The 13,727-nt window shown below is 43.6% G+C and overlaps 1 protein-coding gene across 1 annotated transcript; it reads left to right on the top strand.

Annotated features, from left to right (window-relative positions):
• Positions 1-271: 271 nt before the first annotated feature.
• Positions 272-7,156, top strand: lrrc8db (leucine rich repeat containing 8 VRAC subunit Db). Its single transcript, XM_037469452.2, has 2 exons — positions 272-634; positions 2,102-7,156. Exon 2 carries the CDS (start codon positions 2,104-2,106, stop codon positions 4,657-4,659), a length of 2,556 nt encoding a protein of 851 aa, XP_037325349.1. The 5' UTR covers positions 272-634; positions 2,102-2,103; the 3' UTR covers positions 4,660-7,156.
• Positions 7,157-13,727: the final 6,571 nt, after the last annotated feature.

A 13,727-nucleotide genomic window follows, 5' to 3' on the forward strand; every position in this document is an offset into this window, starting at 1 on the left:
AACGGTATTTGATGTATATCTTATACTTCTTTTAATATAGTGTTTTGTTTCTTCTGAAGAAATGTTCCACACATTTGTTCAGCATTTTTGGAATAGGAAAACAAAACTGATAACTATAAATGACACCCGTTGCACTTTTGCGACGGTCCCTAACGTCAGTGGGTTATCTCTGTTGCTGTCAATCCGTGCGAGTTTATAAAAAAAAATGCTCTATGCTGTTCACCAGATTCTGTAGTGCACCCCAACCCCCACCCACCCCCCTCCCCTAAAAACTACAACAGGAGTGCAACATCCTCACCATGTTCATCCTGCACATTGCAACAACACTGTTTCTAATTGACGGTCCCGATGAAAGGTACCGAGGAGCAGCAACCTCGGCGAGCGGGTGAATAACATCGAGCTGGGTACCGTTGCAGAAGCTGGTTCTGCCGGTCCGGCTGCGTCGCCAGAGGACCCGACCATTTGAAGGCGACTGCTGAGGGTAGTCCGCTAAGCTGCTTACAGCCCGGCCAGCAGGCCCGTGGTTGAACTGATGCAAAGAACGGACGGCTTCGTTAGCGCAGCGAAACATGGCGTATAAAAACCAGCGTTGTTCCGTTCTGCCGGCATCGACATAACTGGATCAGACCTGAAGGTGCGTATCTGTGCATTTGGAGTGCCGGTTCGCATGTAGGTTATTCAAGGGCTACACATGTACCCGCTGGGCTCTGGCCCCGTTATGTGAGCAGTTTATGTAGCGCGGGAGGGTAAATGATAGAAACGAGCCATATAAAACGAACGTGTTATGATTCTCGGGAACGAAACCCAGATATCAGTGGTGCGTTTAAAGGCTCCACGGACATCAGGGTCCCCTCTTGTTATGTGGCCGTGGATGCGACTTGAGTTGTAACCGGTCTCACCCTGCTCTGTGGCCTCGGGGAAAACACTGACCTTCACGCTTTCAGACAATGGAATAAGGACAAATCCGTGGAAGTACAGAGATTATTCAGTAATTCATGTATAACAGTCGGTTCTCTCTAAATCTGGCAATTGTGTCCTTGTCTGAAACTGGGGCAAACGACCCATGTATTTCCGGACCAGTGCTAGGATATATCATTTCTATTTAAAGAATCAAATGTTATACACGAGTGACCAGTCCAACAGAAACACCTTTACAGTGCAATGCAGTAAATGCCATCTTACTATAAAATGTGGAAAATTAAATTTTAGAAATATGTCTGAGTTTAGAGGGAGCGAATAGAACACCACCACACAGTGTAGTAATCAACACCTCTTTGTTACTTATAACAATTTGAGTCAAAGCGGTTTTATTGCATAGGACTAAAGGACCTTCTCTTTTTGAGTTCTTTTCTGGTCACTAAGTGCATCTCACATGACGAGGACTAAAAAACAAGTCACTGCAGCTAGTAAATAGGATTATGACCAGACAAACTACACACCCAGAATATGTTCATCACCACATAAAATCGTTTATACGTACAGTATTATATGAATATATTCATTATGAAACTATACATTTTTTCAATAGAAAACAAAAAAACCCTACATTTTAGATATGTAAGTAAACAAGTACAACCACAACAAAACATTAATCTCTCAGCGAGGGCGACAGTACTCATACAACTCATATTTGTCTTGGGAGCCAAGGTAAAACGGTTCGCTCTGTAATATCGCATGATTATTTAAAAGTATTTCGCGTAAAAATAACTTTCACACTTGACTGGTTGTCAGAGCTAAAAATGTAATTGCCAAGACAAAAATAGAGGTCCTATTTAGCTTGGATAAGAAGATGAAAGGAGCACACATGGTTATTAAACTGTACTCCAAAAACATTTATTTTAGTGCAGAAAGGTAAGCCTATATATCAAATAGAGTGGCCATAAACACAAACTTTTCTTCCTCCTAGTCTATGATGCACACTAGGGAAGGTTTTGTGACATTCTAAACACCAAAATAAAAAAAATACAATCTTACAGTGTATCTCTATGGTGGAAATGCACATATTGTAAGTTGCTTTGGATAAAAGCATCAGCTAAATGACATGTAATGTAATATAATGAGATGGATGAATCATACCATTAATTCACATTCTCTGTTGCAGGAATGTTCTCCCTCACAGAAGTAGCCTCTCTGAATGACATCCAGCCAACTTACCGAATACTGAAACCATGGTGGGACGTCTTCATGGATTACCTTGGTATTGTCATGTTGATGTTGGCCATATTTTCTGGAACAATGCAGTTAACTAAAGACCAAGTGGTTTGTCTTCCCATTCTGGAAGAATCTCCGGAGGGGCCTGGGGCCTTCCTGGGACCCCGACCACCAGAGACAGCCGATAGATTATGGAACAAAGAAAGTGCCATGGGAGAGCAAGCCGCTCCCTTAATGGCCAAAAGGCCTCCTGATAGAATTGGCCCGACAGTTACCTTCCCCCAGTCGGGTACTTTAGTACAGCCTTTGCCTACTGGCGTCAGGACAAAACTGGATTTTCAGCAGTATGTTTTCGTCAACCAGATGTGCTACCACGTCGCCTTACCTTGGTATTCCAAATATTTCCCATACCTTGCTCTGATCCACACCATTGTGTTAATGGTCAGCAGTAACTTTTGGTTCAAGTACCCAAAGACAAGTTCCAAAATAGAACACTTTGTTTCCATCCTGGGAAAATGTTTTGAGTCGCCTTGGACTACCAAAGCTCTGTCGGAGACGGCGTGCGAAGACTCTGAGGAGAACAAGCAGAGACTGGCTGGGGCCTCCTCCCTCCTGAAGCATCTGTCCACAAGTAGCGAGGAGGGTAGTCCAAACCAGTCTGCCCCAATGCTCACTAAAACCGGGGTCACCTTTTCTGCTGAGAAGCTCGTGAGTGAAGTTCCCGCCATGACTATACTGGACAAGAAAGACGGCGAGCAAGCTAAAGCCCTATTTGAAAAAGTTCGGAAATTCCGAGCCCACGTTGAAGACAGTGACTTAATTTACAGGCTATATGCCATTCAGACCGTCATCAAAACCGTCAAATTCATTTTGATCCTGTGCTACACGATGACTTTTGTTGCCTCCATAGATTTTGACCACGTGTGTGAGCCTGAAATAAAGCATTTGACTGGATACACCAAGTTCCACTGCACACACAACATGGCGTTCATGATAAAGAAACTCCTTGTTAGTTATATTGCTCTCATATGCGTCTATGGCGTCATCTCTATATACACGCTGTTCTGGCTTTTCCGGAGACCTCTTAAGGAGTATTCCTTTGAAAAAGTCAGAGAGGAGAGCAGCTTCAGTGACATTCCGGATGTCAAGAATGACTTTGCGTTCCTGCTCCACATGGTGGATCAGTACGACCAGCTATATTCAAAGCGCTTCGGTGTGTTTCTCTCCGAGGTGAGTGAGAACAAACTGAGGGAGATCAGCCTGAACCACGAGTGGACTTTTGAGAAGTTGTGGCAGCATGTGACGCGCAATATTCAAGAGAAGTTGGAGCTCCACCTGTTCATGCTCTCCGGAGTGCCAGAGGCTGTGTTTGATCTCACTGATCTGGAAATCCTTAAATTGGAATTGATCCCAGAGGCCAGGATAACAGCTAAGATCTCACAAATGACAAACCTCCAAGAGCTGCACTTCTATCACTGTCCGGCCAAAGTGGAACAGACTGCTTTCATTTTCCTTCGTGATCACCTCCGGTGCCTTCATGTCAAATTTACAGACGTCGCTGAGATCCCTAGCTGGGTCTACTTGTTGAAGAACTTACGGGAACTGTACTTGGTTGGTAACCTGAACTCTGAAAACAACAAAATGATTGGACTCGAGTCTTTGCGGGACCTCAGGCACTTGAAGGTTCTGCACCTCAAAAGCAACCTCACAAAGGTCCCGACAAACATAACGGATCTGTCTCCGCATCTCATCAAGCTGGTCATTCACAACGACGGCACAAAGCTCTTAGTTCTGAACAGCTTGAAGAAAATGTTGAATCTCGCCGAACTGGAGCTTCTGAACTGTGAGTTGGAGCGCATCCCCCATGCTATCTTCAGTTTGAACAACCTTCAGGAACTGGACCTGAAATCCAACAACATTCGTACCATAGAGGAGATCATCAGCTTCCAGCACCTCAAGAGACTTACGAGCCTCAAACTTTGGCACAACAAGATCATTTCCATTCCAGTGTCAATTAGTCATGTGAAAAATCTTGAGTCGCTCTATCTCTCACACAACAAGCTGGAGTCTCTCCCCTCATCGTTGTTTACCCTTCTGAAGTTACGGTACCTCGATGTCAGCCACAACTCCATAGTGGTGATACCCCTGGAGGCTGGCTTTCTGCAGAACCTCCAATATTTTGCCATTACAGGCAACAAAGTCGAGGTGGTTCCCAAGCAACTGTTCAAGTGCAACAAACTGAGGACCTTGTGTGTCGGGCACAACTGCATCTCTACCATTCCGGAGAAAATTGGTCAGCTCTCACAGCTGACACACCTGGAACTGAAGGGAAACTGTCTGGATCGTCTCCCGGCCCAGCTCGGTCAGTGCGGGCTCCTGCGCCGGTGCTGCCTGATAGTGGAGGATCATCTCTTTGACTCGCTCCCCATGGAGGCCAAAGAGAGCATCAATCAGGAGTCTGGTGTTTCTTTTCCAAACGGTTGCAAGTGTCTCAGTGATGGACGGTAATGCAGAAGTGGCGTTTTATCTTAGGGGCTGCGTGCCAGTAGAAAAACTTGTCCTGCATTCTATATTAGTACCTTTCATGATGTTTTAGCAACTTATAAAAAGAAAATACCACAGCACATACAAGGACTGTACCATTTAAAAAAATGTAAATGGACACCAGAAATGATCATGGCTTCTGTATATGGCATCTATATATATTTATATCCTTTTTTCATTTATTGTAGGGACATGGTAGCAGTTGAATCACTTATTTTTTCATATTTCGTATGCAAAAATACCAACAGTTGAAATTTGTAGAACTTTTAAACGATACCTTCTTATCTTTTTTGATTTAGTGTTACTTTCCTCTCGTGGACTAGATAAGCTGACACTTAAATGACCTTGGCTTAGATAACGAGTCCACAAATAAAAATCCTACTCTCCTTTAATGGTGTCTTGCCGTGCAGGTAGTTCTGAAGTATCTGCATCAATTCAAATGAAGTGGATGTCAGTACAATTTGCTCCTTGGTGCTCACAGCAATACAATATTCATTTTTACCAAAATTGAACAGTGACATTTCTTTTCAGTACAAGTGTCCCAACTACCCTGAACAGGACCTTGCAGTTTTTATTACATCCACCTTTTAGCAAAGAAGTGTTTTTAGTGAAACTAGTTTACAGCAGCGTGATTGTGAAGTGACTGAGACACTGCTTCTGGAAGGAAAAGTTGCTGTTGGAACATTCCATTCCCCTCTAATTGTATTGGGATAAAGGCGGAAATCTCAGGTATCGATGCCTCCAGATGTGAATAAAAAACATAAAAACGTTTGTTATTCGGGTGAACTGACCCTTTAGAAAAAAACAAATTCAATTGAAATAGTTGTATACAAGCTAGCTGAGAACTGAGGAAACTGCTGAGGAAGACAGCAAAGAGGAGTTTGAAAGGCTGATAGTTTCAGTCCGCCACTACAGCATAGACCACAGAGTGAGTGACATATGCTGCACAAACAAAAGGAAGAACGGTGTTTGTATCGCCCACAAACACAATCCTCATGCATTCCAATTTGAATATACATTAAACACACCTCAATGATGGCCGCTCTCATCTGATCCTTTTCTCTATTTGCATGTTGAAGTCTTAAATGACGGCATTACTTTTTATTAAGTTGATTCCCCCCCCCACTCTTCCGTGTGTACAGCCAACCCCCCAATGATGTTTTTCACCAGTTGTACTTTTTGCTAATGTTTAAGAGGAGACACCTCAGGTGAATAAGCAAAACGTTTTAACTAATAGATACCATGAAACTCCAGCTGATTACCGACATAAAGATGATCATTTTTTGTATTACAAGTTTTTAGAAATGGCACGTTTAAACCCATACGAGGCATTATCTAAGGGGAAGGTTTGATGAATTTAAGTGGTAAAATAAATACATGTGTACGTTTTTTTTTCTTGTCTGAAAAAAAGACACGTTATAAAAGCCATACAACCCAAAACCTGAAAATGTACTAGTCAATGAAGAAATTGGTGCACTCGTGTTTTGTCCTGTAAACTGTGTACTTTGTGTGTTCTTTCAATGTATTTATGATCTCATTGTCTACTATGTGTTCTCTCTGCACAGTATTTTGTAAGCCAGATTTTAAAATGTGCTACATGAATCAACAAACTACTAATTACACTGTTGTTATTTTTACAATTTGTCTAAAGTAGAAAATTACACCCAAATCTCTCTGCACACTAAAGTAAATCTTGATTCTCTAAAACACAGACTGAAACGTATAAATTATCATTTCAAATGTATTTTTTTATTGTTAAAAAACTATTATGTTTCAACAAATAAATTTTTAAAGTTAACAAATTGAGTTCATGGTGGTGGGCAAACAGCTTCGTAAGTTTCATTTTGTTTTTGCCAAGATCGATTGATTGTTTTATACAACAAAATTGAGCCACAAGTCTGCATTCTTATTTACTTGTTTTTGAGTTGCAATGAAATGTGTGTATCTTCACCTCAGAGCCCATGCTGGGTGCACCTTTCTAGTTCAATGTAATACATTTCTTTTGGCACGTGTGTTTGATGATTGTGTTGACTTTCACATAATATATTCATTTCACTTTCTTACAGATCATGCAATATGTGTGTGACGCTAAGTGGAATTCACTGGATGGAATTACGTTAAATAGTCTTTGGTAATATAATATTGATGTATTTTTTTTTTATGACACAAAGCTCACAACACTGTTACAATCATATTAGATTATTTTTCTGCTCCTTTTGCTGTTGCTTTTGGTGGGCTTACATTTTTTAAAGCCTTAAGGTAGAAGAGAACTAAAGCTCCAGTAGGAATTGTTTCCTTTTTATAATGACATTTGTGATGTCATTTTAAAAGGGACGTATATACATTTCTTAGATAGCGTTGCCCTCTGGTGGAGACTAACAGTTACTACATTTTTAATTTCGGCTGCTGCATTGAATCGTATAGTTCATGTGACATTATTTAGGGGAATTTAAACAAACATCTGTAAATTTAGAGATTCCAGCTCCACCATCAATAACAAATAAAATTAAAATACCGTAATATAGATTAGGATTTGAGACAAAACCTAAAACCTTATTGCTATATCATATCAGTAGAAACATGGTAATCTGACATAGTTAACATAATAGAGTAAAACTGAGCTTTTGATAAGATTTTCGTACAATGGATGTGACAGTTGTTCATCCCAGGTATTCATGGGAAATGGCCATTAGTTCTAGTAAATCCCAATTAGTTGTTTCTGTTGGTAAAGTTCACTCATCGTGGTACTACAAGTAAAGTATGGGAGGTAAAGAAGACCATTAAATATGTATGCTTAAGATGTATTAAGTAGTTATATGCAGATAAAGGGACGTTTGAGTGTTTATTAATATACTCATCAGCAACTTTAGTACTAATAACTATCAAATACTGTATACTGTAACTGAATGCTTGATAAAAAAAAAACATGTTTTTAATTAGCTACAATTAGATATTAGATTTTTAACATGCCTTTGAGCGATTAGTGCAATGTATGTGTACACTATAAATGCAGATAATGCTCTTATATCAGCAGACAACTACATATAGTGTTATGAAGCCTTTATTAGGTGTTTCTATACTGCTAAAATAATACTAAAAAATATAAATGATATGAGTGCTTAATTTATTATATTTAAATATATTTGCTTTTTGGATACAGTGTTAAAAAGCACTTATTCTGATCAGTGCATGTGTTTTACGAAGCTAGCATTCTTCTTTAGCCCAGCATGCTGTTAGCCTACACGTTCTCGCCACACACACACACACACACACACACACACACACACACACACACACACACACACACACACACACACACACACACACACACACACACACACACACACACACACACACACACACACACACACACACACACACACACACACACACACACACACCAAACCTCCTAAAGCCAGACTTTGATTGTGATGATTGTGCCATTCGGCTGCCGGGCTCTGCGCTGGGGGGGACCAACACATGTCGAGATGACTCTGGCCGAGCAGCACAGGGAGGGCGTGTGACCTTAAGCAGGCCTGACACCGCGGTTGTAACAAGTCCGCCATCAGGTGGAGGAGGAAAAACACACCGCCCACAGTCCAGCCTCCATTACTCCCTCGGATCCAAGCGGCGGCCTCGTCACAAACACTCTCCCTTTTGCAGGCCTGCACCGCCGGCCCTGTTTGTATCAAGCGGTCGCCGTGGAACCAACGGCCGTCGGCCCACACTGCCAACCCGGGGGCCGAGCTAACACGACGTCAATTTAGAGAAATATGGGGGTCGACTGGCTCCTCGATCTGTGCGTCCCCGCGTTGCAGAGCGCGCAGTCTGACACATCCGCCGCGGAGACGAGTCATTGCTCTAACGACCCGCTGGGCCTCCTTGATGCCTGGTTTGATGCCTGGTTTAATGCCTGGTTTGTCCTTGGCAGACAACATATTCCTAACAAACGCTACGGTTTATCGAAGATAATAAGCACTCGTGGTGCTATTTAGTGTCGAGAGAGATTTCTGGAATTTGGGAGTGTTGTGGCCTATTTATTGTCTTCCCGGTGTGTCCCGGGTTAAAAGGCGGGAGCGTTTATTTGGGTCCGGCCGTGCTGTGGATTTGGGATCCGTGCGTGGCCTGCTACTCTGCTGACGCCCCGGGGACACGAGATATCTTCGGCGACAGCACTTTGTGAGCACTTGCACAGCTGATGAGCTGTAATTATGTTTTAATTATTTCTGTAGGGCATCACTCTCTTCCGACATGAACCTCCCCCCCCGCCCCCCTCCCCCCGCTGCAAATTAAGACATTCAGTATTTTCAAAACATTTGGTGATGAAACTCTCTTCGGTCCACTAATTACTGCACAGCCTCGTGTCGGCACCCATAGAAGGCAGCTTTGATGTCTACTGGCCGGGATGATAATCAAGGGCACAGATCACATGCGATAGGCCGTAATTGGGACAAGTTGTTTAAAGAAAAAAAGAAAAAAAGAGGGAAAAAGAGGGGGGTGGGCTGGGCACCACATGACTTTGATGGCTGCTTTTGCACAGCCAATGCTCCGGGAGACGTTCACCCCCCCCCCCCCTCCCCCATCCTGTGCCCACGGGTGAGGAAGCCTTGTCACTTATTAAGGAGGCTGTTGCCACAAAGTGACAGATGTCCTGATGTGATCCGTCTGCATCTTTGGCCTCCATCTGTCTTGTTAGTACAAATAGTTAAGGGTTGGTGTGAGGAGGGAGCTCTCGTATATGTTAAATGCATCGGAAGCGCTTGTTTCTGGGAAACCAGCTCCCCTGGCAATCCCTGCACAACAACAATCTCCCAGCCCTTCTTTTCCACGCCTGGTTTTTTCTCTCAGTGTTTACCTTCCCTTCTCCACCACTTCTGCAGGCCCTGATGTTTAGGGTTCAGTGCCACTGAACCATCTCCCAATCTCCATCTTGTACACTCTGCTTCGCTCCCTTCTAGGAAGAGAGAGATTAGGGGCTCAGGTCCTGGGGTGCGTATCCCACCCTCTCTCTGGTCCTCACACCCTCCCTCTCTTCAACCATCCTGGGAGATTCCAATCCTTTTAGCTTCTTCCTCAGGTAAAATTGCCAAGGACCTTGTGAGCCCTGGGTTCCCCTGGAGGTAAAATCTATAATGGAGTTTGGATTTGAGCAAGAACAGCCTTGAAAATGGACTTCTTTAACCAGGTAGCTGCTTCGCAGAAGGTCAACAGTACTCCAGGTGGACACAACATGCCACAACTGTGTTAGAAAAAGGCAGAACAAAGGAACAGTTTTACTCCAAAGACAGTGACCTGTCGACACGGCTGTAAATAAAAAACCAAAGCGATTATTCACCTTCACTACGAGCATGGGGTTATACATGAATCTCTGTTGGCAGAATAACCTCTTCACTACTCTCCTCTCTGTCATACATTTATTTTTTTGGCCATATAACATTTAAAATGAAACGGTTCATCAGTTTGACTTCAATCGTTAGGGTTTGTTCATGCCACCGTGACTCAAAGACAGAGGGCACCAAAGCCTCAATTTTGGAAAGACTGATGGTCAAGTGCTACCCAGACAAAGTTATCATCCTCCTATTATTAAACCATCATCTGTACAGAGGATTTAAAGTGCTTTGTGCAGGCAGAGGGAAAATAAGTATGATACTTGAGTTGAAATAGCTGTCTATGACATGACAAAAAACAGGTAATACCACTACCATGACAGTACTACTGCTGCTGCTAATATTAATAATACATATAATGATAGCATTAGCGACCATAATAATACGGGTAATAATAACCATGATAATAAAAATCTATGATACGCTGTATTATTCTGTTCATTCTTTTGGTTTATTTTGAATTGTTTGTGGACACATATGAATCAGATGAGCATACAGTAAGCCTTCCCACAACACCATATGTTTTAGACTGCTCGACAAGTGACAGAGTCTGAGAATTAGACATTTCGCACAAATATGCTTCATTACCACTTTATTGATGTACCCTCTGCTGACGTTCAATTATTCATCAGCCACTCAAAAAAGAAGACTGTTTGCTCAGCCTCAATTTATGCTCGGTATCAAAACAGAAATCACATCCCTGCTGCAGCTATAATCTTAGCTAATCAGCATCATTTAATGCACTTAGCGGCAGTGTTTAAAATTCTAATGAAACACTTGTGTCTGCCCTAGTTCTCATCGACGGTGGGTTCGTCAAAGTGATGCAATCGGTCATTACCTCACATCAGACGCCTCCGAGACACAATTCTGCCTGACAGTTGGATTCGAGCTTTGACAGCCTCAAACTTGTTGGGTTTTCTCTAAATACTTGCCACTGCAATGAGTTAAACATCCCCCGGAGGCACCGCAGAGTTTTCCTTTTGAACAAACACCCGAGGGACGCCAAGCTGGGACTGCACCAGGAACTGGAGGTCTTACGGAGAGGGCTGTTTGGGTTTATCTAATGGTACAATGGGTAATTTCTTCTGCCACTGCGGAGGGAGGGGGAAGAAAGCGGGATGAAAAGAGAGAAGGGAGTATGTTTAAGAGAGAATCTTTATCTGGGCTTAATATCCCGTGCTCAAGCAGAGTGGAGGATTTTTTTGTTGTACAGATCTCTTTTGTCAGATCCTACCTACCCATGGAAGACCCAGGGGCACTCTAAGAACATACGCATCACCTAGATTTGCCTTCCAGCCAGCTCCTCTCCAGCGATTGCACCCTCTCCCCGCCGGCTTCTTTGTGTAGAAGAGACGAAGCGAGCATTTTGGAAATCAAATCTCAGTTTGTCGGCGCAAAACTGGAGCAGACTTCAATTTGAATAGATTTATCCCGACATAATTGTTCTGAGCGCATGCATGCGCAAAACCCCTCTTCTTCTGAGCTTTGCCTCGTTGTGATGAAAAAAAGAAAACGGGAGGGGGGGGGGCTGAATTGGATAAGATAGTGTGCGAGTCTCCCCGGCTGCCCCATCGAGAACCCTTAAAGGATTCCAAACCTACATATGATCAAAACTGGCCTGTTTATAAAATCAGATCATTTCCCTCCTGCTGGTATCGGTATGTTAATGTTGCCAAAACAGGCGACATTAACATACCTCGGAACGAATCCCCACTGGGTCTCAGAAGGCCGAGCCACTTAGCGAGGGAGGATTCAGGCAAGGGGGCAGTGCTCGTGGTTGTCGGGAAGGAGTGCATAACGCTGCTGGGACAAAGGAAGGCGCTGGTGAAAACAGGAGGTGAGTGGAACAGTCTGAGGTGGAGATAGGAGAGAGAGAGGGGGGGCGGGGGGGTTGAAGAGAGTCCCAGAGCTCCCTGCCAGCGATGACCAGAGTGTCCATCAGCGAGGTCTCACGGGTGCCCGCTGAAACAGCAGCGCTGGCAGAACTAAAAAACACCCACCCTGGGAAAGTGCTTTTTCTCCCGCCAGACGCAGAGTGATGGATTGGGCCGGCCAGTGCACACAATGCATTTGTGAAGAGAGACAGAAAGGTGGAGGAGGATGAGGAGGGATGGGGTGGGAGTGGGGGGTGGGGGGGGTCTGTCAGAAAAACACTTCCACTTTACTCCTAGAATGCACTAAAATATTGAAGAGTTCGATATTTATTTCATTATTCCACACATCGGATGTGAGAATGGACGGAAGCGGGCAACAAAGTGAAGTCACGGCTGCTCGGCTGTGCTGCAGACTGAGAGGAGATGGAGCAAAGACAAAAGAAAGGGCCGGGCCAATGTTTCAACACGCCATTTAGAGCAACATTGGGTGAAATTAACTTTGAATATCCACTCTGACCACCGAGGGCCTTAAAAGGTTGGGGGTAGACTTCCAGTTGGGCCTCAGTGCAGTTTTCCTCTGGAATGATGGAAGTGTTTCTAGTGAGCGGCGCGCACCAAACACCTGCCAACCTCAAGAGTCGACAGTATTGATTAAACCGCCGCATCCGCTCAAATCCATCCCCATTTCCTTTGAAGGCAAAAATCATCCTTGATATCTGCCAACAGCTTACTTACTTAGGGATTTCTTCCTTTCCATCTAGGTTGTATTAATTAATGCATGCTTTTCTCAAATTAGCCCTCTGAGGAGCTATAACTCAAATTCCTGTATTTATGAAAGTAATAGGTTGGAGAGAGAAAAAAAAATACTAAACTAAAATAATTATGCAGTCCGACGCTTTGCTTTGAGAATAAACTGCGAGAAACCTGATGAAATATGGATGTGCATTGGGTGCAAAGATGGTTAAATATTTACAATCCTGTGTTCGTCCACAACCCCAGTAAAGCTGCTAGTCAACTGCAATAATTGCTTTGCTGCAAAACTTTGCACTAGATCCATGCATTCGCTGGATGTTATACAAGTTCCCAGCGCTTCTCTTTTCCAACTGGACACCCATTAAAAATACATAGAAATATACTTAAAACCTACGTACAACCCTCTTCGCGTTCATTTCTGATCAGCATAATCAGGCAGGTAGTTGCATCTTAAGCAGCGGCGCATGCTGCAGTTAAAGAAAGGCCACACTGCAGTAAGATGTGGGGGGGGGGAGCCCCCTCAGGGACGGATCTTATATCAGGAGACGGTATATTTCTACGCTAAAGAGGCTATTCAAACCCAGCACCGCTTGAATTATTAAAGACCCTGTGCGTTTCTCAAAGCCTTGATTTAGCTCTTTTGAGGGCTGGGATGTGCGCTGCGTTGTTAGCGGTGTGGCCGGAGATTGGGCATAGTAGGGAGGAGTGGAGAGGAGGAGGAGTGGGAGGGGAGGGGGGGGGGTTGTTGTGGGCTATCAGAGGTTGGATTGTTTCGGTTTTTCGCCCCCCCCGTCCGCTAAAATGGCCTTTTACTCTCTAAGCATGCTTTTACTGCCTCTGAAGAGTTATTTTTGCTGATGAAAAGGATACGCTGCCTCGGTTAGAGCCGACCCACAGCCATTCACAAGGTTGTTTAATACTTTCCCCTCCGTTTGGCTTATAAATTTATCATCAGTAAAGTATACCAGTGGTCTCATGCCGTAGTACAGGCTTCAAGCTAAGTGGCTGAGGTTGAGTG

This window comes from Pungitius pungitius, chromosome 7 (genome assembly GCF_949316345.1).
Source record: "Pungitius pungitius chromosome 7, fPunPun2.1, whole genome shotgun sequence".
NCBI classification, from domain to species: Eukaryota; Metazoa; Chordata; class Actinopteri; order Perciformes; family Gasterosteidae; genus Pungitius; species Pungitius pungitius.